The 21471-nt window shown below is 44.0% G+C and overlaps 4 protein-coding genes across 13 annotated transcripts; 3 read left to right on the top strand and 1 right to left on the bottom strand.

Annotated features, from left to right (window-relative positions):
- Positions 1-2181: 2181 nt before the first annotated feature.
- Positions 2182-4974, top strand: LOC6530520 (sorting nexin-29). The gene is made up of 6 exons (XM_002091399.4): positions 2182-2399; positions 2463-2962; positions 3094-3795; positions 3848-4011; positions 4068-4590; positions 4660-4974. Exons 1-6 carry the CDS (start codon positions 2270-2272, stop codon positions 4801-4803), a joined length of 2163 nt encoding a protein of 720 aa, XP_002091435.1. The 5' UTR covers positions 2182-2269; the 3' UTR covers positions 4804-4974.
- Positions 4975-5011: 37 nt separating this feature from the next.
- On the bottom strand, positions 5012-21350 carry LOC6530519 (WAS/WASL-interacting protein family member 2). 10 transcript variants are annotated; one of them, XM_039371920.1, is made up of 10 exons: positions 11740-11784; positions 11250-11631; positions 10905-11179; positions 10394-10575; positions 9619-10011; positions 9256-9428; positions 9010-9107; positions 8671-8943; positions 7577-7871; positions 5012-6292 (listed from the first exon to the last, which is right to left on the bottom strand). In XM_039371920.1, exons 1-10 carry the CDS (start codon positions 11767-11769, stop codon positions 5982-5984), a joined length of 2412 nt encoding a protein of 803 aa, XP_039227854.1. In that variant the 5' UTR covers positions 11770-11784; the 3' UTR covers positions 5012-5981. The 10 variants fall into 10 exon arrangements, with proteins under 10 accessions (XP_039227854.1, XP_039227857.1, XP_039227855.1 ...); XM_039371923.1 differs by adding an exon at positions 7943-8077 and having other exon boundaries at positions 8671-9107; positions 9274-9428; XM_039371921.1 differs by having other exon boundaries at positions 9274-9428.
- On the top strand, positions 11816-13824 carry LOC6530518 (fibrinogen C domain-containing protein 1). The gene is made up of 4 exons (XM_002091397.4): positions 11816-12717; positions 12783-12844; positions 12894-13469; positions 13531-13824. Exons 1-4 carry the CDS (start codon positions 12649-12651, stop codon positions 13688-13690), a joined length of 867 nt encoding a protein of 288 aa, XP_002091433.1. The 5' UTR covers positions 11816-12648; the 3' UTR covers positions 13691-13824.
- On the top strand, positions 14035-15218 carry LOC6530517 (microfibril-associated glycoprotein 4). Its single transcript, XM_002091396.4, has 4 exons — positions 14035-14177; positions 14230-14300; positions 14370-14880; positions 14932-15218. Exons 1-4 carry the CDS (start codon positions 14035-14037, stop codon positions 15101-15103), a joined length of 897 nt encoding a protein of 298 aa, XP_002091432.3. The 3' UTR covers positions 15104-15218.
- Positions 21351-21471: the final 121 nt, after the last annotated feature.

Here is a 21471-nt window from a genome sequence, read left to right as displayed (position 1 = left end):
ATTATATTATCATTAATAAATGATAAGTTCTAATATTTTTGATAATTTCTTCCACGAATATCTTTCTGGGATTACCCCAAAAATCCATGCCCCTGCAATCACTGCGATGTCAGTGATTGCCCAGTTGGTCGGTTGGTGGGGGGCAGTGGTGTCGGGAATCACGGCTGTTATTAGTGTAACAATTACAACAAAGCTATTGCCAAATGGACCGCGATCCCGGCAAATGGCCAACGGTAGCGCCGGTGGAGTGGAGTGGTTGATTGGTGGAGTGGAGTGGAGCATTGGCCGCCCAGCTCCTCCGCCCATAAATCAAATCGCTTAGAGACGCACAAAGGGGACCAGCTGAGACAATGCCCATCAATGGGCGGCTGGCGTCGAAGAAGTAATCAAAATTGTATTACGAAAACAAACGTTTTTATACATTTCAAGCCGCTTCGTTTCTTTTCGTTTCGTTGCGTTTCGTTTGGTTTGGTTTGCTTTGGTTTCTTTGGGCTTTTCGGCCTTTTGGCCACAACAATGGCAACACGCTGGCATCTTGGAAACTGCACAGTCAGCTAAGAGCAGCAACAAAGCGCCACATATTATTTACTTTAATAGAGTCGGCTCAGTTGGGAAATGTCGCCGCGACCCTTCACCCGAAGCGCCTTATTAATTGTTTATCGTCATTAATGTCGCACAACAAACTCCAACGGCTTTTCGCCATGCGAAATCCGACATTTATATATATACATATATAATTTGGGTAGCGGAAGCTTGAGTATATAAGCATGTAAATTTAAAACTTAAGTGCTGCGTTTTGGTGGCTTTTATTTTTTGCAACAAACAACTTTCATGGGATCTCAAGATAAATATCTTCTTTTGAAAAGTTTTGTATTCATATATTCAAATTTGATTCTTTTTAACAAGTTTAATTAACACTTAAAGAGAACTTCACCTGCTACACTCATTGTTTTTCAGGTTTAAAATCAGTTTTTTAAATTCAAAGCGAGTATTAAATGAAAGGTATGCCACCAATAAAGGAAACATCACTCGCAATTACTGATTTGCCAAATTGTTTATGTTATTAATGATTTTGCAACTCGTTTGGTATCAATAAAATTCACTAAAATGCAATTTGCCGAATGCACAGCCCACATGGAAAATGTGTTTTCGAAAAACAACACCAAGCCGAAAACAGTCGAAAAGTCAAACAAATTGGCGGCTGAGACCAGTTTGCATTTTGAGTGCTGAACCAGTTGGTTGGTTCGCAGCGACAAGACAAGGCGCATCTTCTGTAAAAACAACAACATTTTTATTGCAAAAATATTGAAAAATGCGTTGACAACAACAAGTATGTGGATACATAAAGTCGCTTTTGTTGCTCACCGTGACCTTAACACAAATTTTGATTTTATTATTATATCAACTGGCTACGTGCATTGGGTTTTTTTCTGGTTCCCCCCACCGGTCGGGATGGTCTTTCATTAATAAAATTCCTTGGCGGTCGAGAGATCTGCATGAGTCACTTGGCCACAGAATATATGACCGTTCATTGAAACAAAAGCCGAAAATACCCAAAACACAATAACACAATAACAAGACACTGACAAGGGGGCGATAGGAAAGATCCAAGCAAAATCAATTAATATTCCGTCTCGTTGACGGTTTCGCTGCGACTTTTTGCTAGCTTGCGTGGGGTTTTTTCCCTCATAATCGAGCATTCACTCATAAGCCGAGATTTGTGATTTGATCTGAGAAGAAAGTCAAGAATAACCAGAACGAGTTTGAGTGGCTTAGCACGCTGAAGTCTCAAAGAGCTGACCTTTTCGACTGCTTTGGGGTGCATTTATTACTAGATGCAGATTGATTGGCTGGCGTATATAAAAATACAATTTATTTTAAACTTAAATGAAAACCGTTGAGAATTTCAAAATTACGTCACAATTGACCACAGTAAGCTCTAGAGTGACCATGCTTGAGAATTTCAAAAGGTATTGCCTATCGATAACTGGTAGAGAACGCCGGCTCTAAAAATTCTACTAAACTCGTATTATTCTTTAAAATAACTGAATTAAACTGGAATAAAATTGTATAGGCTTTAATACAGAAAGCAAGCTTACGTAAGAATAGAGAAATTCGCACTTTTCCTTAATACACTAACGGTTTTCCAGTATATTTTCCTTTGTTGCTTTGGAGCTGCCATGCGGTCACACTTTGGGGATGATTTCTTTAATGCAAATATCCAAAGACCCTCGGAAAAGCACAACAAAAGGTCCGGATCGCCACCCAAATGAGCTCACTGTTCCGCAGCCTGAACCACTTTTCGTCGAAACGGGAGAATGTCGTGAAGGAGGCGCTCATCAATACACTGAACGAAAATGCACGCGAGATCGAGTTCGAGGTGAAACAGAAGAGTTTGGGTGTGTTCTGTGTACTCCCCCTTCCGAAATTAACACTGATTAATAGAAATCCTCGTACCGCAGAGGTCCTGGGACTATGTGAACAGACCAGCGCCCTGTGCACCACCCTGGAGGCCCTGTTCCTGCATGGGCTGAAGGACTCATTCCTGTCGGCCACCTTCAATGTCATCGCTGGCGATGTCGAACGCAGACCCGATCCCAGCTTCTGGTCGCCCTGCATGGTCTTCATGCACAAGCAGGTGATCGAGCAGGTGCAGGGCCTCAGCCAGATCACCTCGGAGACGGGACAGTGCCGCGCCTGGGTGCGCCAGTCGCTCAACGAGTCGGTGTTCTCCTCCTATCTGAACAACATGCGCAAGAACGGATCGGCACTGTCGCAGTACTACAAGCGGAACGCCCTTGTTAGGGACTCCGAGGGCCTGGAGACGGCCGCCAAGATTATGGAGAGCTTGGAGGCCTATGTGCAATTCGATCTGCCAGTGAACTCCAGCCTGCTGAACCAGTGGCCCGACTACTCCCTGCAGCTATCTGATCTCTGGACACCTGCTCTCAAGTCCTGCCCGGTATGATCTTGTATCCCTTCAATAATGTCAAGCCTAGGAACGTATGAACACGCCTTTCAGAATTCCTATGATAAGAGGCCTCTCATGGCCATTATCAATACAAGTGGACTAATTTGAGTATACCATTGCAGATTAGCAGCGGAGTTGATGTGGCCAGCTCGCTTGGCTCCGATATCATAGCCATACCGACGCCTCAGCCCCTGCAGACCAATGAGCTGTTCTCGGAGTCCATTTCGAATAGCCCCTTTAGCAGGAATAGCAACTTTGGTGTTCCCGAACTGAGCCAACGAGAGAACCTGGACCTGCTAATACAAAAGTTCGATGAAATGGATGTGATAAACGAGGAGCAGACAGGCAGTGATAAAGTGGAAGCTACTGAAACGGCGGAGCAAGAAGCTCCATCGGGCAGTAAGGCGAGGTCGCGGAAAAAGTCCATCCGTCAAGTGGACAGCAGCTCCTTCGCCGAACTGGATCTTGAGGCACCCTCTCTTCTGCCCCAGGGCAGTAATTCTCTGTCCAATCTAATGCAAACCTCATGGTCTGGTGACCTGGAGGCAACTCCCACTTCACCCACCGAGGAACTGACGGGATCTAGGTTTTTCCAGCGATCTGTGAGCGTCAGTAGTTCGGTCAGTCTGCGTTCTCCAAATACGGACAGGTGCAGCTACAATGCGCTGTTGCGAAAGCACGAGAGCAACCGGGAAAGTGGGGCCGGATGGTCGGAGATCTGGGAGAAGTTTCGGGCCAGTGCCTCCAATCTCAATGTTGCTCAGCCCCAGCGAGAAACCGAACCGCCCATTTCAGAAGATCTAAGTGATCTGCAGTCACTGGACGTAAGTAGGTTATGAAAATGTTTATCATATATTATATGCTCTTCTATTATAGACCAACTCGGAGTTTGAGCTGCTCACCTCCGAGTTTGACATGGTGGAGCTGCAGCAAATGGTGTCCCAACTGTGTCAGCTAGCTCGAGAGCCGGGTCTGGATGCCCAGGGTTTCCTGTGCAAGAGCTGCCAGCATCCGCTGGGCATCGGTTACTCCAACTTTCAGTAAGAACATCGTTTCATTCCTAATCAGTCTTACTGACGTGTTTATCTCCCCTTAGAGTTTGCGCCTTTAGTGGTAGCTACTACTGCAACAGCTGCATGGATGTGGAAATGCAACTGATACCCGCTCGCATTATTTACAATTGGGATTTTCGAAGGTACAGCGTGAGCAAGCGAGCAGCTACTTTCCTGGCCGAATTCCGATCGCATCCGTTCCTGGACATGCAGCTACTGAACCCGAGAATATATTTTGCATCCGATGCCATGGCTGAATTGCAATCCCTGCGAATCCGACTGAACTTCATACGAGCTTATTTGTATACCTGTGCTCCGAGTAGCATAGAGGTTCTCCAAATTCAGTTCTCTGGCAGGGAGTACCTGTACGAGCATATTCATCTGTACTCCATAGCAGATTTGGGTCTTATTCAGCGCGGTGTGCTATGTCAGCAGCTGCAGAAGGCCTTCAAACTGGGTGAAGCGCATGTCTTAAAGTGCAGACTATGCCACCTAAAAGGATTCATCTGCGAGATCTGCCAGAGTCCAAGGGTGCTGTATCCCTTTCACATCAGCACTACATTCAGAGTGAGTGGCACTTTCAAGAAATTTAACGTTGACAGATACTTTCACACTGGCTCTCAAATCTTTTTATAGTGCCTGCCGTGTGGAGCCGTATTCCACGCAGAGTGCTTGAACGAGAAGCAGCCATGTCCCAAGTGTGAACGAATACGTAAGCGGGAGGACCACGGTCTCCAGGAGGCGGTGCAATGTCTCAAGCAGAAGAATGAGGTTGCTTAAAATCAGCCATATTTAGATTTTATGTTAAAAAGTGCGATTTGTTATTATACGTAACCGAGAAAAGGCTTTACTTTACATTTAAGCTAGGGTTAAGATAAAAATTGTTATAGCTTGAAAGCATTTACACTTACTCAAATATATAGCATACATTACACAGCTTTTAAAAAATGATTACCAATTTTGTCGACTCAATGAAACCATTTGTTGCTCAGTTTTTGAATGACTTCGTTATTTTATTTATAACTGCAATGATTTTGATTCGGAATAAAATGTTATGCAATTGCTGAATAATACTTCTAATGACACCAAGTCCAACAACAATGATTGAGTTAATAATAAGAACGAACAATAATATAAATATGCATTATGCTCACGTGCAATAATTATCGCCCAAAAAGGAGTTTAACAAACGTTTAGCAAAAACCACAGATGATAGATAAATACCTAAATACTTTCGAGATTATCACACGAACTCTCGTATTGCACATAGAACTAAAGAATTTGGGAATGGAATGTGGCGAGTTTCGTTGAAATGCCCTCGGTTGTGCTTCATTATTTCATTGTTAACATATTTCTCTTTTGTGTGTATTGCTCTAGGGGATTAATTCGTACAATAGTCGATTCTAAATATCGTATGTATACAATTACATTAATTATTTTTTGCCGTTGGATTAAGTCGTACAATAGTCGATTCTAAATATGGTATGTATATAATTACATAAATTATTTGTTGCAGTTGGGTTTTAACATGTTCAGTCTAGTAAGATATTTATGCAAAGATGCGCGCTCCTAAATGTACATACAAACATTTACACCCGCCTATAAAAGGTATAGATGGAGCTTGGTAATTTCACTAACATGGTGCTAATTCTATATACAAATTGTAGTGGGGCTTCATTTGTTCTCTGCTTTAGCCATTTAAGTGCAACCTGGGAAGACGCGAACGAAATGTTGGGGATTTCTTTAGCTTGGGCCTGCCTTTACTTCAAGCTCTTTTTTGGGGGTTTCAGTGTGCCATGGTATTCGGTTTATTACACTTTCTATTGACTTTTTGAACAATTGCCTGTGGCACATAACACTCCCGCGTATAACACATCAACAACGAGCCACAAACACACACTCCACATGCACACTCTTATATACAAATCAAACCCTAAGCTTTGTGCACTGTCCATTGCTCAGTAGACGGTGGAGTTCCGTGGTCCGATCCCGGGCGGTTGGGACTGCGGCCGTATGCTACTGGAGCCACCGGAACCACCTGCTGCTCCGCCGTAAAGGAAGCTTGACTGCCGGATGACCGATACCGTGGCGGCGGCCACACCAGCTTGTGGAGGTGGAGCCGGTGCCCGATGCTTCTTCAGTGGAGCGTAGGCCGGCTTTAGCACTGGAGCTGATCCTCCTCCGGACCCGCTGGGATTGGGAGTCGTGGTCGTGTTATTGTTGCTGGCCACCGCGTTGTTGTTGTTGTTCACATTGCTGTTTCCGGGCGCTGTTTACGGAAGAATCGAAGGAGCGGGGGAAAAAGATATATGTACAAATATGGATAGATAGATAGGATAGCGAAGATCGAAGAATGTGGATAACTAAGTAAGGTGGAGCTGCTGTGATGCAAGCGAAAACGAAATACAAATGGTAAGAACACTTTGGTGCAATATGCGGTAGAAGTGAGGGAGTGCACAAAGTGCTTTAAAATTCTGAAATAAAACGTCATAAATCGTTGAGGCAAAAGAAAAATATAAAAGTATTTACTATCGAATGTTGAAAACCACTTCTGAAACGGACAAATGAATTTGAACCAATAACCAAGCGAAGATATCTGCCTCCGGAGAGCCCAAAAACTGGAGTAAAACTAAAACACAAAATGAAACAAATGAAATATGTTCATGTATTTTATCCAAATGAATTTTGGTTTATTGTTTCTTCAAAAGATAACTTCGAAACTAAAACAAACAATTACTCGTAATGTGCCTGTTGCATACTAAAAATTAAATATTCATCGGGTATAATATATATGCATATATATATATATATATATATAGACGTTGGTTGGTACAATATATATAAAATGATAGCCGGGTACAAGTAAAAGCATGCGCTACATGTGGGAGAAATGTAAATGGGGGCGCAGGGAAATACAATGCAATATGGATTGGCTTCCGTTTACATATACACGTACATAAATATAAAGTATATAGTATAGATTAGGTAAAATATAAACTATGCGTAATAATATTGTGTGTGCTTAGTAATAATATCGCGAGGGGAAGCTTCCATGTTCCTTCCCTTTTGAAATGTAACAAAATATAACATTAAAATTTATAAAATATATAATGTTTGGATAAAGCTATTCAACTTTAGTGTTATGCAATATACAAAATAACATTCCTCCGCTACGCTTAACGCAATTAGTTCATTGCTTGTTAACAGTAAAATAAACAACAATAATCAAAAGGATTACTAAAATATGCGTGTGCTGTGGATCGCAAGCCAGGGCTTTCCTTCCTATACAATAATATTCTATTCTGGTAGTAATACACTTTTTAAAATTATAATTATTTAGAGATAAGAATCGTTGTATAGATCGTTCATGTTCGAAACTAAAATGCCAGAGCGTGTGCCTTAAGAAAGAACTAATTATATAACAGCATTCCGTGTGTGTGTGTGGTGTGTGTGTATATAACAATAATCGCAGTTACAATGCATCTAAATGTTTATGTACTTAAATTAAACATTCACAAAACAAACACACTCGCTCACACACTCGACTACATACCATTGGTGGCCTTAAACGTGCGACTAGGATAGACTTTTTGTATATTTAAAAACGGCGGCGGCTTGGGGAACTCAGTGACGTTGTGGAATCGCTTTCCGAACTTGGTCTCCAAGTCGTTGACCAGGCGACCCACGCTGGCTGCAGCTCCTGCTCCCGAACCTGATGACAATCCCGAGCTGCTGCCAAACTGATGCGAAGCATTGGCCATGTGCGTTGGTGGCGTTGATGGGGCGTTGGGCCGAATGGATGAGTGACGCTGCGGCGGAACTGGCGCTGATCCCGATCCGGAGCCACCCTGCAAGAAACGAGAATACACTTAGCTTGGTTTCACAACGTTTTTCGTGGGCTATCATAGCCTGTAGTTACGTTGCGCTTGCTGGTAAGCATCGGCATTTTGATAACCTTGAATGACTTGCCACCGTGCTTCCCTTGGCGTTTTACTAGGAGTATCTTCTTAATGGAGTACACCGTCTTGCTCATCCAGCGCTTCACGCGGTCCTGCTGGAGGAGCACATGAATGTGGGCCACTGGGCCACGGGATACGCTTAACGCAATGGGTTGTGTGTAAGAGCTCTGTGTTTTGGTCACGTCTCGTTTTGGAAAATCAATCCACCCCGCTCAACACGAAAATAGGTGAGTTATAAACGGAACACTAGCTTGGACTGATATGAACAGGCAGTGCGCAGCCAGGAGCTCTTACGACCTGGAAGCGCAGGCGCAGTGAGAATGAGAATGAGAAGGGGGTGGCACGGTTGATAGCAAGCAACAAATGCACTGCGCAAAACTGGAAGCTAGGACTAGGACAAGTGCCAAGAAAATGTACTGTGGCTCACCCATTATATTTTTTGTTTGGTTCTTTTTTAAGAGCATTCTTTTTAAATAGTACCACAACCCTTTAATTTACTTGCCCAGTAAGGTCAGTCTCAGTCTTCTTAAAATATATATCCCTGACTACGGCTTCGCATCTCCTCTATACATAGGCAAAACTCCCAAGGTAACCACCCAAGGCATCGCAGTCCATTAAAGTTCACCTCTGACATTCGGGCCAACCTGTTGTTCTGCGCTAGTGTTAATGCTGTCCGTTGGCTACTCACATTGCTCGACTGTCGCTGTGGCGGCGGCGGAGGTGGGCAGCTGCGGTGTGGCGGCGGCGCTGGCGGATTTAGAGGACCTCCATTTAGGATAATGGGCTTGACATTGTCTCGCTGCAACGACTTTGGACTGGCGCTTGCTGAGGATGGATTGGATGTGGGAGCGGGCGTCGGCGGCAGTGGCGGCGATGGGGCTCCGTTGGACATTCCAGCGCCTCCACGGAACTGGTCACGCAGGGCAGCCACGCTGTTGCTGCTGCTCGAGGACGATGGCGGCTGGGTAATTGGAGGTGAGGGAGCTTGAGAACTGATGGCCGAGCTCTGGATGAGCGCTGTGTTTACCGCACTGAACGTCGTCGATCCGCCGATGTGGTTCAGATTGGTGTTGGAGAAACTGCGAGCCGGCGTGGGTGGTGGTGGTGGCTTTACCGATGGGCGGGCTGAAAGTGTATATTGCAACATTAGAATAGCCTCGATATAAACCTCATAATTTGAATATTGTCGGTTTTTGAATTGATTGAATAATTAATTTTGCTCTTCTTATAGTCAACAAAATGTCAAAGAGTTTACTATAAACTTTGAAATTACCAAGAAAAGGACTCTTACACTTTGGCGGGTTAGGGGCACATCTCATGCTGCCGGCGCTGGTGTTGGGGCTGCTGGATTCGCTGCCATGGAACTGCAGTGGACCGCGCAGGGTGCCTAAATGCTGCTGGGTGGGGAACAAAGGACCGTTGAGGCTGCCGGCCGCAGGCGGAGATCTGTAAAAGGACCATACAAGATTAGATGAATTCATTTTAGATTCCTTATTGTTAAGGCCAATTTGCGAGCCAAAAAGAAAGCATAAGCGTAAGCAAACCCCGAAAGGAGTTTGATGAAAGCAGATGAGCGATCGCTGCGGTGCTGGGTTAGGAGTTACTGAAGCTTGTAGCTAAATCTGTATCGGTATACCTGGGCGACTTCATGCTGTGGTGCCTGGTCACCGCCGGACGCTGCTGACCGTTGGCCATCGCCAGTTGATTCAAGCCCGGTGGCTTTGGAGCAAAATTGGGCTTGCCAAAACTGATGGCCGGCTTCGTCGGCAGCTGCAGCGGTGGCGGTGTGGGCGTCACAGAGGGCGTGCTATCGGCCGTTGAAGGCGGCGAGGATTTCTGCACAGTTGCATAACCACCACCAGAACTCGGCCCGGAACTTGAGCCACCGCTGCCACCAAACAATGTGGACTTATTCGGCGCCAGTTGGCGCATCGATCCCGTCGAGGACGTTTGACTGCTGTTTAAGGACGTGGTCGAGGCACTTGCGGTTGATTTTGAACTATTTACAAAGCTATTTCCTAACGAGATACTGTGGGCGGATTTAAATACAGTGTGTGTATGTGTGTGTGCGGGTGTTTGGTGTGCGAGGATAACCACAAAGTCCCGTCAAAGTAATCCGAAAATAAAGAAGAAAATTAAGATACATTTTAACGAATAATGTACAAATGAAAAACCAAAATGTAACCGTTCCAAACAGCAGGCTGTGTTAGATCAAGCGGTCTCTACAGTTTAATTGGATTTTAAATAGTAATTAAGCCATATTTTGACTTTGATTATGGGTTCAGGAACACCAAATATAAAACCTAACAAATGAACACCATACTTAAACGGTATAAATTCCAACAACTGTAGATTCCAACTAACCATAACCCAATCATGTGCGCTGCTCGTGGCTGGAAGACGACACTTACTTTAGGTTGGCCGCCTTGCTCTTGACACTTCCACTTCCACCTCCACTCCCGCTGCTGTTGCTGCCGCTGTCCGAGAGCGTGGGCGATGCCGCTTTGACACTCGAACTGGAGCCGAAGGAGGGGGTCGGCGCTGTGCGGGGGATGTTCATGCGTTCCAAGATCGAATCACTTGTGTTGGCTGACTGCGATGGCACAGAAACGGAGAAGAATGGATGGATTAGTTGCGTTCACAATGGGATGCGACACTTTCTGCTCCACTGTTTTTTTAAAGCGATCGCTTTTTGTCAAAAAGGAGATGAACACTTTGGCGTATAACACTTAACTGTGTTCATAACGATTGAGTCGCTGATAAAACAAACTAATTAAACAAAAAGTCTTTACAGAATACTTTGAAAAAGCCAATAAAGAGTCAACTAGCATAATTCAAGTTCGAACATCTTCAACACCCCTCCAAATAAGTCTATTAATAGAGGACTTCATCCATCTTTCTCGCCATGGGTCCAGTTCTCACCTTTGGCGGTTGCGGTGGTGGTCCCCGATTTGTTCTCAGATTGGCTTCTGTGGCATTGATATGTGTGTTGTTTGTCGGCGGCTGTGGTTGTTGCTGCTGCTGTTTCTGGCGCTTCAGCGTTAAGTGCTTGGTGAGCTCCGTGTTGAAGTCCATGGGTCCGTTGCTGGCATTCGAGGCGCTCGCCGCGGTTGGGGGGCTGTTGCTCCGCTGCTGAGCCGATGAGTTCGTTGTGGACTTCGATGTCGTTGTTGCTGCCGAGCCGACGGATGGCGCTGCTGCGTGGGCGGAAAACGGAAATTGGTTGAGCAACGATATTAATCTGCATACAAAACGTAGTAGACCTACCGCGAATGCCATTCACGGGCTTCAGTTTTGGCATTTGCGAGAGGCCTTCGAACAGGCCTCCCAATTTGGGGGTACCATTGCCAAGGCCATTGCTGCCACTGCTGCTGTTGTTGTGGTTGCTGGTGCTGGTGTTGTTGTTGAGGGTTCGCTTGGCTCCAATACCTGCTCCTCCATCTCCTCCGCACACCTTACCCGACAGCGCTGGCCCACTCTTGTCCACCGTGGTGGTCTTCTTCAGCTTTGTCCCCTTCTGAATCGAACTGAGCAGCGCAGATCGTGCGTCTGCTCCTCCTCCTGCGCCGCCCAATTTAAGACCGCCCATCGCCGGAGGCGGTGGAGGTCCTGGCGGCGGCGGTGGTCCCGGGGGTGGCGGAATAGCCATCTGAAGCGGAAGACAGATAACATTATTGAAATGCGAAAAGGATATTTGAAAAGGATATTTGAAAAGGATATTTGATATGGCAGTTATGTATATCTCTTTCTCAAGTACTTTTTGCTTTGAACTTCGCTTCAATCGCATTCTCGATGGATACGAATCTTCGGGCCCTAACAAATTCCCAATTCTGCGTCCGCCTCTACGAAGCTTTGGCTTAAGACTGGCTAACACTTTTGCATCGATCAAGCGGCTTTCAAAGCCGAGACCGCTGTCACCACCCACACACCATAACACTCACACATGCTGTGTGTTTATAATACAATTTCTATACTTATTATTTATGTCTTGTTTTCTGTTGTCTTCAGATTGACGCCCCGATAAAGATACCAAATGGATGTGGATGTGAAGGCACCGAAGCCTGAAATTCTCTAGTTTCCACAATTTCTTAAGAGTCAACTCAAACTCAATTTGATTAATAAATTTCACATTCCTAATTGGCCTCAAATAAGCGCTAAAACATTGAAGATACAAATTCATTCAGCGATTAAATATTTTATATATTTTCAACATTTACCCTTATGCCAATAAAACTAGTAATATTTATTATGCCCCTATGGTTAAAGCCACAATGGAAAATTTCTGGCTTAAACAGCGCGTAAAGCAGCACAGTTTTAGCTGTACTGGGGCAGCCCACTTAAAAAACCAGGCTATCCCACGTGATCCGAGCAAATCTTAAATGTTGTGAACGCATTGCCTTTGTTTTTATCACATTTATGGCTGTTTTCAATTTAAATTTCTTAAGCTTTATTTCGAGCAACCACCTTTCAAAATCGCATTAAATTCGCAGTAAGTGTTCCCATTCACGGAACATGGCTCCAAATAATAATCAAGAAATAATAATCAAGTTATTTGAATGGCAACTGATAAGAAAACAAAGCCAACATTTATTCCCCCTTTGTGCGCAATAAAATGTTTTGAAATGAGCCAATCTCATTATATTCTCATCGATTAGCTGACCAAATCATGTTCTGTGGCGTCCCAGTTTTTCCCGTTTGCATTGCACTTAATGTGATGATTCTTTGTCATGCGGAGGTAAGTTTAATGGCCGCTCAAAAAGTCAACTATTACTTAAATGAAATAAACAAAACCCTCGACAGACGCTGAATTTGTTTGGCAACTTGGAGGCTATTTATGAACAGGCTGAAAATGCACTCTCCACGTAAGTTTCAAACAAAAAGTTAACCTAATCTTACTATTTCACTTCACAGTTTACGAGAGGCGCTTCTGGAATTTGAAGCAAATGGAACTCTGAGCACATCCCCTGATGAGATTTATGCCACTTCCTGCCTCACTTCTGGAGGTCTCGAGAATGGCTTGCACACCCTGAAAGTCCCAGGATTGAGTCCTTTTCAGGTGTACTGTGAAAATCAGCTAGCTGGACCCGGATGGATCGTAATTCAAAAGAGGTTTAGTGGAAACCTAAGCTTCTTTCGCAATTGGAAGGAGTACAAGAACGGATTCGGGAATCTAACGGACGAGTACTTCCTGGGCCTCGAAAAGATTCGTGCCTTGACTGCCCTGGAGCCGCATGAGTTGTATATACACCTGGAGGATTTTGATGATACCATTAAGCATGCGAGATTCGATGAGTTTGCCATTGGTAACGAGGATGACGACTATGCAATGTATACACTGGGAAAATATTCAGGCACTGCTGGAGATTCCCTTCGCTCGCACCGGAAAATGAAGTTTTCCACATATGACAGGGATAACGATCGTGAGTTTAACAAGAACTGTGCCTTTTACTATCTGGGAGGATGGTGGTACAACGCCTGTCTGGACAGGTGAGTTCACTGTCGGATTAACTTTCTCAGACATAATCTCACATCTTCCCATTTATTCAAGCAACCTTAATGGTCAGTATATGCCGGGTGGAAAGTACGAGGAGAGCTTGTTCGCCAGAGGAATGTGCTGGCGATCTTGGCGTGGCCACAACTACGGTTACAGGGTAACCCAAATGATGATACGACCCAAGTGCCGAAAGATACCAGTGATTCACCAGTGAATTTTGACAAGGCGGTTTCACGAATATTATTGTTATTATTATTTGCTGTTCACTCCCTGTTGGTTAAATGGCTTTGAGAACGTGAAAACAATTTGTTATGAACTTGATTAATATGCAAAGGTTGTTCCATTGAATCATCGCATTTTTGCCGAGCACGTTAATCAGAATCTCAATCAGAACTGCGAAATATACTGAAATTCTCATGTTTAGTTGTCTCAACTTCCTGATGTACTACTACCGCTCAAGGCGAACTTGACCTACGATTTGTCAATGCAATTGATAAGTGAATGAAACTATATAGTATCGAGCTTGATTTGCAAGCTATACAAATCTATATAATCTAGATGGCTGGGAACGAGGCACGGAACAAGATCATGAAGCTTTATGTGTGGTGTCTTTTATTAATAAGCTGTTACTGCCTATTTCCTATTGCCCAAAGCAATAAGTTGGACCTAGTCTATAAGAAAGCTGAAAGAATGGTTTCCAGGTGGGTGTTTCAAATAATTTTAAAGCTCTTAAGTTTAAACTAGAATTTTCAGTTTAAAAATCCAGCTGGAACAGCTAAAACAGAGCTACAAGGAGATCACAGTACAGAAAAGGACTCATGAGAGTAAGTTGGATATATTTCGTCTTCTTTTACTAAGCTGGTACTAATTAAATCTTTTCGTAATCCATCTAGCCGCGATGTATCCCTCCTCCTGTCTAGCTGCCGGGATCAACAGTGATGGCGTCCATGTTATTGAAGTGCCTGGCTTGGAACCTTTTCCGGCTTATTGTGACACCCGGCTGGCGGGATCTGGATGGACTGTTATTCAGCGCCGTCAGGATGGCAGTGAGAACTTCTATCGCAGTTGGGAGGAGTATAGCCAGGGCTTTGGGGAGCTCAGCGGAGAGTTCTTTATGGGTTTGGAGAAACTACACTTCCTAACATCCGCGGAACCCTACGAGCTGTTTGTCTATATGGAAGACTTCGATGGAATGGTACACGATGCCCGATACGAGGATTTTGCCATAGGGAATGCTTCAGAGTCCTATGCACTATCGGTTTTGGGTAAATATTCGGGAGACGCCGGAGATTCGTTGAGATACCACAAGGGTATGCCCTTCTCCACATTCGATCACGATGATACGGGTCACGGATGTGCCAGGATCTATGTGGGGGCCTGGTGGTACGACCAGTGCCAGAGGAGGTAAGAAAATGTGCATTTCCTTAAATGAAAGTTGAACATTTTCTTTGTTAGCAACCTCAATGGCCAATACTTGGAGGGAGGTCGATTCGAGCCCAAGATGTCGGGTCGCGGAGTCACCTGGATGAGCTGGCGTGGCTACGACTACGGCTACAAGTTCGTACAAATGATGATCAGACCCAAGTGTTCCAACAACCTACGAAGGCAGGGCATGCAAAATGCCTAAAACGCCCATTGAATTCCACCCCGAAAACCGAAGGGAAATCACTTTATTTCTTGATAAACACTATCAACATTTTGGGGCTTTTATTTACAATTTGATAATAACCGTTTCACGCTGATGTGTTTGTTGTGTTATTAGTTGATTCTGTTTTCAACGCTGCTTTTCTACACGCGCACGTAAACAAACTTTTTTTTTTTTTGGTTTTTTTTTTTTGCGAATACTCTTTTTTTCTTGTCGAGAGTTTCGAGTGGAAGGCGCGTTGCGCTCAGTTCGCAAGTTGAATTCCAACTGAGGAGCTCCAACGGCCGCGCATGCGATGCCCCAGCGATATAATTCAAACAGAGAAACCGGTGGCCCAAGCAGAGAGTCTCCAGCGAGCAAGAGACTCGGGGAATGAGTGATATATATATTTTGGGGGGAGCGAAGTGAACACATTGATAAAAATAAATTCGCGGGGGTCTGACGTCACAGCTGGGAACTGGGAGCTCCATGGAGCACTATGGAAAGAAGTGACTGCGACAAAGACCAGAAGCACAGACAAAGGGAGACCACAATTGCAGGCCATACTTGTCATCAGTTCCCCTGATGATGATGAGAAGCATCTGCAGATCCGCAGAAGAAATGCCAAACCGTAAGACCGCCTGACAGCGAAGGCGAAACGTGCGAAAAACCCGACTGTCTTGACTCATTAATGTGGCACAGTGGGACAGATCTGGTGGAAACCTAAAGCTCCTTAATTGCTATCCCTCCACTGTGTGTGTCCACTTCCCTGGCCTCCAGCGCAGATGATTCACTCAACTCAAAAGCTTGATTCATCCAGACGGATTGTCGCTTAATTGAACGGCTGCTGTGTTCATGGGAAAATTGGTCAGCGCTGCACGGAAATGGAAATAGTATTACTATCTGAATTATGTTGAAAGTTGTGCAGCTTTAAATAAGAATTCTCTTGCTAGAATGTCATCATTTCGGAACAACTTCCTTTTACTCATTCCATTTTTTTCTGTACTTATCGACCCAAATATTTTTTGAATTTCGTTAAAGAGACGACATCATTTTCTTAGATTGGCTGCTCCCTCCAGTTTGTCTGACCACTGGTAAATATTATATGTATTTTGGAGTCAAATCAAATGTTTGCCTCAAACGATGATTCATAAGCGAGTTTACAGGCGAGTTCGTTAGAAATTTGAAGCATAAGACCCAGGTATTTATAAAGTTGCTATATCTTATCAAGAATTACTGGCGGACAGACAGCGCAAAAAATAAAATAAAAGTATTTATTCAAGAATTTAAGGAATGAACATACATGTTTAAAAACAAATTTAATGCGGCCATATTTGACGGCAGCTAAAAATTTTAAAACTATTTGGTGATATATGGTGTAATCTTGAATCAAAATTATAAAATAAAGGAATTCGGATATGAGTTATTCCGTTTCCGAGTTAGCTTAGCTCCTTAAATGTGGACTATCAACTTATGCTTTATGAATGTGTTCCGCACTGTTAAATCCATTATACTGTCATATACATACATACATTCGCTACTTTTAAACCGCTATTGATATGAAAGGTTCAACGACAGCAAATCGATTAATTTAAACCTATGGCTCTCAGCAATTTCTTTGCTGATATGGGAAGTGAGTCACTCGCCTTAAACAATTCCAGATTGGGGTTTCTAAAATTTGGCTCGGCTGCTTGTCCTGGTTTTAGTTCCTGCTCCTATCTTCGGGTTACATTCAATTAACGATTTCGAGGTGTGTCGCCACTTTCATCTCCGCCCCCCAAAAAAAAAAAGTCCAATGGCCCGCAGAACGCTTTCGGATTGCCCCAATAAACTGTCATCAACTTAATTGCCCCAAATGGACATATAAACAAGGGCGTGTTATGTTCCGAGGGTTGGACTGGGATGAGACGACATCGAATCAAATTGAATCAAAGCGCGCAAATAAAACCTCCTGCCCATTTCCCTCATTTCCACTCACACTCCAGCCATGGCGAAAACAAATCGCCCGACTGTCAAAATTCATTTCCATCGCCGGCCATTATGTAAGTCAAATATTATGTGTTAAACGTTCAGCACTCCCATTGGAAACGCATCGTGAGACAATAACAAACACCCAGGTAACCACAAGATATTGCGCAGGTCTTATAAGACAGACCACAAAGTGTCCCCCAGTTGGGAGATCTGAGGGAACAGTTTAGTTTAGTAAGCGCCCAGTTCCCTTAATGATGGTAATTTTAACGAGGTTTTTCTTCATTTCATGCAGGTTTTCTTTGTCTCGCTTTTCTTTCGCTTGGCTCATCGCTTTGTTTACTTGGCAATTTGCACAAGTGTTTCAATGCGGTTCAGGTTTTAGAGACTGGTTTTGGCATAAGCTGTTCTGAATAGAAATTTTGAATTGTGGTTTCCGTACTTAGCATGAATTCTAGAGTGCGCCAGTTAATTAGTTCGTCTATCTATAAATTGTAGTGACTGTGAATCATTGCAATTCTACTTGATTCTTAAGCGAAAAACCCGTTTACATGCACACAGTCTTGCAATTCAATTGTGCACAGACTTTCGCTTTCAATTTCTTTAATTTATTTTTGTCGCTTTGCTGTGGCCAAGTTCCAATTACACAAAGCCAAAACCGTTGGACTAACAATTAACATTTACATTTCAATTGCAAGTCGTGCCAGCTGTGCCTTTTCATGATTTTCGAGGCCTGGAAGGGGAAGGGGAAGCTGGTCATCAAATCATTGAAATTCCAAAAGCCACGCGGTGCGATAATAATATGTGACCGCAGTGCAAATCACACGGAGTAACATATGCAAAAGACAACACGCTCCGAAAGCATTTCTTATGCCAATGTTTTTATAGCTCATCCAACTCGATTTGTTTATAATTTTTTATTGTGAACGAGCGTCGTTTATACTAGAGGCCCGCTGACGTAAAAACATTTCGTGGTGAATGTTTTGAGGTGAATCAAATTCAGAAGATACACAAAGTGGATTTGGTAGAGTGGCAGATTTTGTTATGCCGAAAATATTGCTGCAGCAAAGGTCAGAGATCTAATAAAAACAATTGAGTATGCAAATTCGAATTTCTCTATCAAAAACACATTTTCAATTCATTCTTGACAGATCTTGACAGTGACTCATAAGCAGTTGAGCATCAACCTTTGATCAATAATAGTGGCAGAACTGGTTTATAGTTAGATTAGTCACTTTAATTGCTAGATACTCGAATAGCTTGACATCTTTATTGTTATGTTTAAAGATTACTCTCAACCTTCCTGAAACCTTGTATCGGATATCGGTTCATTAGCGAATATATATCCCACATATGTATGAATGAATATATAGCATTGAATGGCCTTTTATCAGCCTGTTATAAGCACTGCGTTTCGAGTTACTTCTGATCTAAGCGTTTCACCATGCATCATTTTGCATTTGCATTTGCATTTGCATTTTGTAATTGAAGCTTCTGCCTTTGCCACACATCGGCTACCTCATCGCTTACTGCGCGTGTGTGATGTAAGGCCCATATTCGCTTACAGATAAATATTGCATTGTTGCACTTGATGTTGCTGTTTCAGTTGCTAGGTCCGCCGTTGTTGCCGGCGGGTCTATTAAAATGCGGTTTTCAGCACCGTCGCACAATGCTTAAATAACTTATGCAAACACATCATGAGAGCCGCGACGAGACAACTGCGATGAACTCAATGACAACAACGGTGTTGGGTTCGCCAGTTTGCCTACAACACACATGGCGAAAAGACCCACTAACAGTTCTTAAAAACAGAAATAAGCTATATACTCTGATAAGAACTCCGAATAAAGAGATTTTTAACCTGCTGAACTTGAAAGTTTGTCCGCCACTGAACATTAAAAATACATGTAGACAGATCGTTTCTCGCAGTGCAACTGCAAATGTGATGTAAACACAAGAGTCAAACACAAACTATGAGTCACCGAGGCAACGAGGAAGCGAAAGCCCTCGGCATGGGGCTCGAAACTGAACTCAGAAAGCGGTGCGCCAGAGAGATCACTGTAGTTTTATGATTCAGTTCCAGGTTGCACAAGGAAGTGCAGCATAATTCAGCGGCATAAAGGCTGAAAGAAACGACCGACTCCCAACTACGTGCCAATCAGACTCCGTGTGATGCAGTGCTCGAAAAATGCACGACAACCCATTCGACTGACAAATGGCCGCACACAAGGCCGACAAGTGCCCACTCCCCTGGCCATAAAAAGCCATACCCATACCCATACCCACACCCATGCCCCCCAATCTTTGCGTGTGTCACTGCGGCAGCACTCGATATTGCTGTGTGTGCCTGCAGTGGGGGATGCACAACAGCCTCGACAATGGACTGGCTGGCAGACTCCTGGACGGGATGCGCTGGAATGAGATGTTGGGATGGGTTTGTGCCATGTGCCCGCTGCCATGGCCTACGCCACGCCAATGACATTGAACCCGGCGACTGGGGCGCCCCTTTGCGCCATGAATAGCATTACGGAAAGGAGCTGGAAGCCCATTCACACTTGGGGATGGTTTAAAAAGTGCACAAAATATGACAGGAGGGTTATTTTGGGTACAGTGGCAAAAAAAGTTGGTTCGTTCCCGAGATCTCGACATTTTTACGAATGAACAGAAACGCTTTCTTCTACAAGTCACTGTTCTTATGGCCTATCGCAATTGCGTGATTGGGATTACTGGACTATCCAAATGGCTATAGTAAGACCCAAGATTATGTCATACCATCGAAGTTCAACCGTCGCAATTCGCACTCACATCGCCGAAAGGAGCAAAGCGAGTGAATCAACCCCTAGTCAGCGAATTTAGTTTTCGTCGGCCGTCGAGCAATGCACTCTTTGTAGGTCAGTTATGGGGTGGCATGGGTGGCTGGCTTCCATGGGTCTTCCATGGGTCTTCGCTGGTGTTGCAGCACTTGGTGTCGTCATGCGTCGCGTGCCCAGGCGTTTTGCCTAATGTGATTAAGACAAAGCGACAACAAACCAAAACAAAGTGCATTCGCTGATGGGACAGGAGAAAATCAAAGCGACCCGAGTTTGTTGCACCCCTTTTAGCCGGTTAGAGGGTGGAAAAAGGCTTTTCCGACACAGAGAAAAAAAAGGTCATTCAGTTGAAATCTTAAATGAAATCTGGCAATCTGGTTTACTCAGAATCTAACCAAATAATGGTGATAAAACTGGAATATGAACAAATGAATGAATATTATAAAAAGTCTAAGTAAAGCTGCCTACAATCGCTGCTATGTATTTGTGTCCACAAGAAATAGCCCCATATCTTGGAAAATGCAATTTTACATACACACCACACAACCATTAGACGCAAATATCGTGGCGAAATTGTCGGGGGCGATAAGATAATTGCCTGCTTTAACCTGGCACCGAAGAGGTGCCTGAATGTTCCATAAATTACCAAATTTCTGGGCGCCATGCGAAATAGGATTGATAAGGCAGCGCGATAGGTCTGTACCACTTTGTATTTGGAGTGCTGAGAGATGCACTCGATCGACTTAATGGGTACAAAGACAAACGGGTTGGATTTACAAACAGACTCACCTTGAAGCGGGTTTCGGTTTTCGACTGGGGCCTGTAGCTTCTGTGAATGAAATTCTCGGATCTCTGGGCTGCTGTCTGTCTGCGGGTTTCAGCAGGTGGTTGTCGTAGTTCTCCGGCGGAGATGAAACAGCATAGCAGGCGTTTCCTAAGTGTTTTGTTCCGAAACTATGGTGTATAATCCGTATCCGTACCCGTATTCGTATCCAAATGAATCAAGTTAATCCGCGCGCTAAGTCTGTCGATCGTTTTTGCGAGTGCACAGGTGTTGTATGTAATGTGTGGCGTGTCTTGTGGCCGCGGGGGGAAAGTCCCTCCCACTTTTGGGAACTATTGTAGAAATGTGTAAAAGTCTGGCTAAATGCCTAAAAGACATTAAACGACGATACAAATCTGACTGATTTTCATTTTTACACAAACACACGCACACTGCGACAGCACACTCTCACTCACGTACACGCACGCACACACTGCCAGTTGGGCTGCCTTTTGATTTAGTGCTATTCTTGTGTTCTGCAAAGTGTATCTACCACTTTCCGAACCGCCTATTCACTTCGATTTTGGGGCCTAGCGCTGCAGCATTGTTTATCTGCCACGGATATCTGGATATTCCTCGCAATCGGTTGAGAAAACAATAAATTTATTGTGCAGCTTGGAGGTGTAAGAGAAACATAGATGTATCGATGTCTCCAGATGGTTCGTGGCTATCGATATTAAGCAATGCATCGATGTCCTGCAATATACACAACTTCCACTATGCAACGTTTTTACATTTTGACAAACGTGTAAATTACAAATGGTAAATTA

Source organism: Drosophila yakuba, chromosome 2R (genome assembly GCF_016746365.2).
Source record: "Drosophila yakuba strain Tai18E2 chromosome 2R, Prin_Dyak_Tai18E2_2.1, whole genome shotgun sequence".
NCBI lineage: Eukaryota > Metazoa > Arthropoda > Insecta > Diptera > Drosophilidae > Drosophila > Drosophila yakuba.
The sequence above is the reverse complement of the archived record's forward strand: the minus strand, read 5'-3'. Positions and strand labels throughout refer to the sequence as shown.

What these genes read in the sequence shown, in the direction of transcription:
- LOC6530518 (XM_002091397.4), top strand. Translation starts at nt 12,649, where the DNA reads ATGTTCTGTGGCGTCCCAGTTTTTCCCGTTTGCATTGCACTTAATGTG. An exon ending in GCTGAAAATGCACTCTCCAC is followed by an intron (nt 12,845 to 12,893) that starts GTAAGTTTCAAA and finishes TTCACTTCACAG; the next exon opens with TTTACGAGAGGCGCTTCTGG. An exon ending in TACAACGCCTGTCTGGACAG is followed by an intron (nt 13,470 to 13,530) that starts GTGAGTTCACTG and finishes CATTTATTCAAG; the next exon opens with CAACCTTAATGGTCAGTATA.
- LOC6530517 (XM_002091396.4), top strand. Translation starts at nt 14,035, where the DNA reads ATGGCTGGGAACGAGGCACGGAACAAGATCATGAAGCTTTATGTGTGG. An exon ending in GCTGAAAGAATGGTTTCCAG is followed by an intron (nt 14,178 to 14,229) that starts GTGGGTGTTTCA and finishes TAGAATTTTCAG; the next exon opens with TTTAAAAATCCAGCTGGAAC. An exon ending in TACGACCAGTGCCAGAGGAG is followed by an intron (nt 14,881 to 14,931) that starts GTAAGAAAATGT and finishes TTTCTTTGTTAG; the next exon opens with CAACCTCAATGGCCAATACT.
- LOC6530520 (XM_002091399.4), top strand. Translation starts at nt 2,270, where the DNA reads ATGAGCTCACTGTTCCGCAGCCTGAACCACTTTTCGTCGAAACGGGAG. An exon ending in GTGATCTGCAGTCACTGGAC is followed by an intron (nt 3,796 to 3,847) that starts GTAAGTAGGTTA and finishes CTTCTATTATAG; the next exon opens with ACCAACTCGGAGTTTGAGCT. An exon ending in ACATCAGCACTACATTCAGA is followed by an intron (nt 4,591 to 4,659) that starts GTGAGTGGCACT and finishes ATCTTTTTATAG; the next exon opens with TGCCTGCCGTGTGGAGCCGT.
- LOC6530519 (XM_039371923.1), bottom strand. Translation starts at nt 11,769, where the DNA reads ATGCGATTGAAGCGAAGTTCAAAGCAAAAA. An exon ending in CACCACCGCAACCGCCAAAG is followed by an intron (nt 10,576 to 10,904) that starts GTGAGAACTGGA and finishes GTGCCATCGCAG; the next exon opens with TCAGCCAACACAAGTGATTC. An exon ending in TGCTTACCAGCAAGCGCAAC is followed by an intron (nt 7,872 to 7,942) that starts GTAACTACAGGC and finishes CGTTTCTTGCAG; the next exon opens with GGTGGCTCCGGATCGGGATC.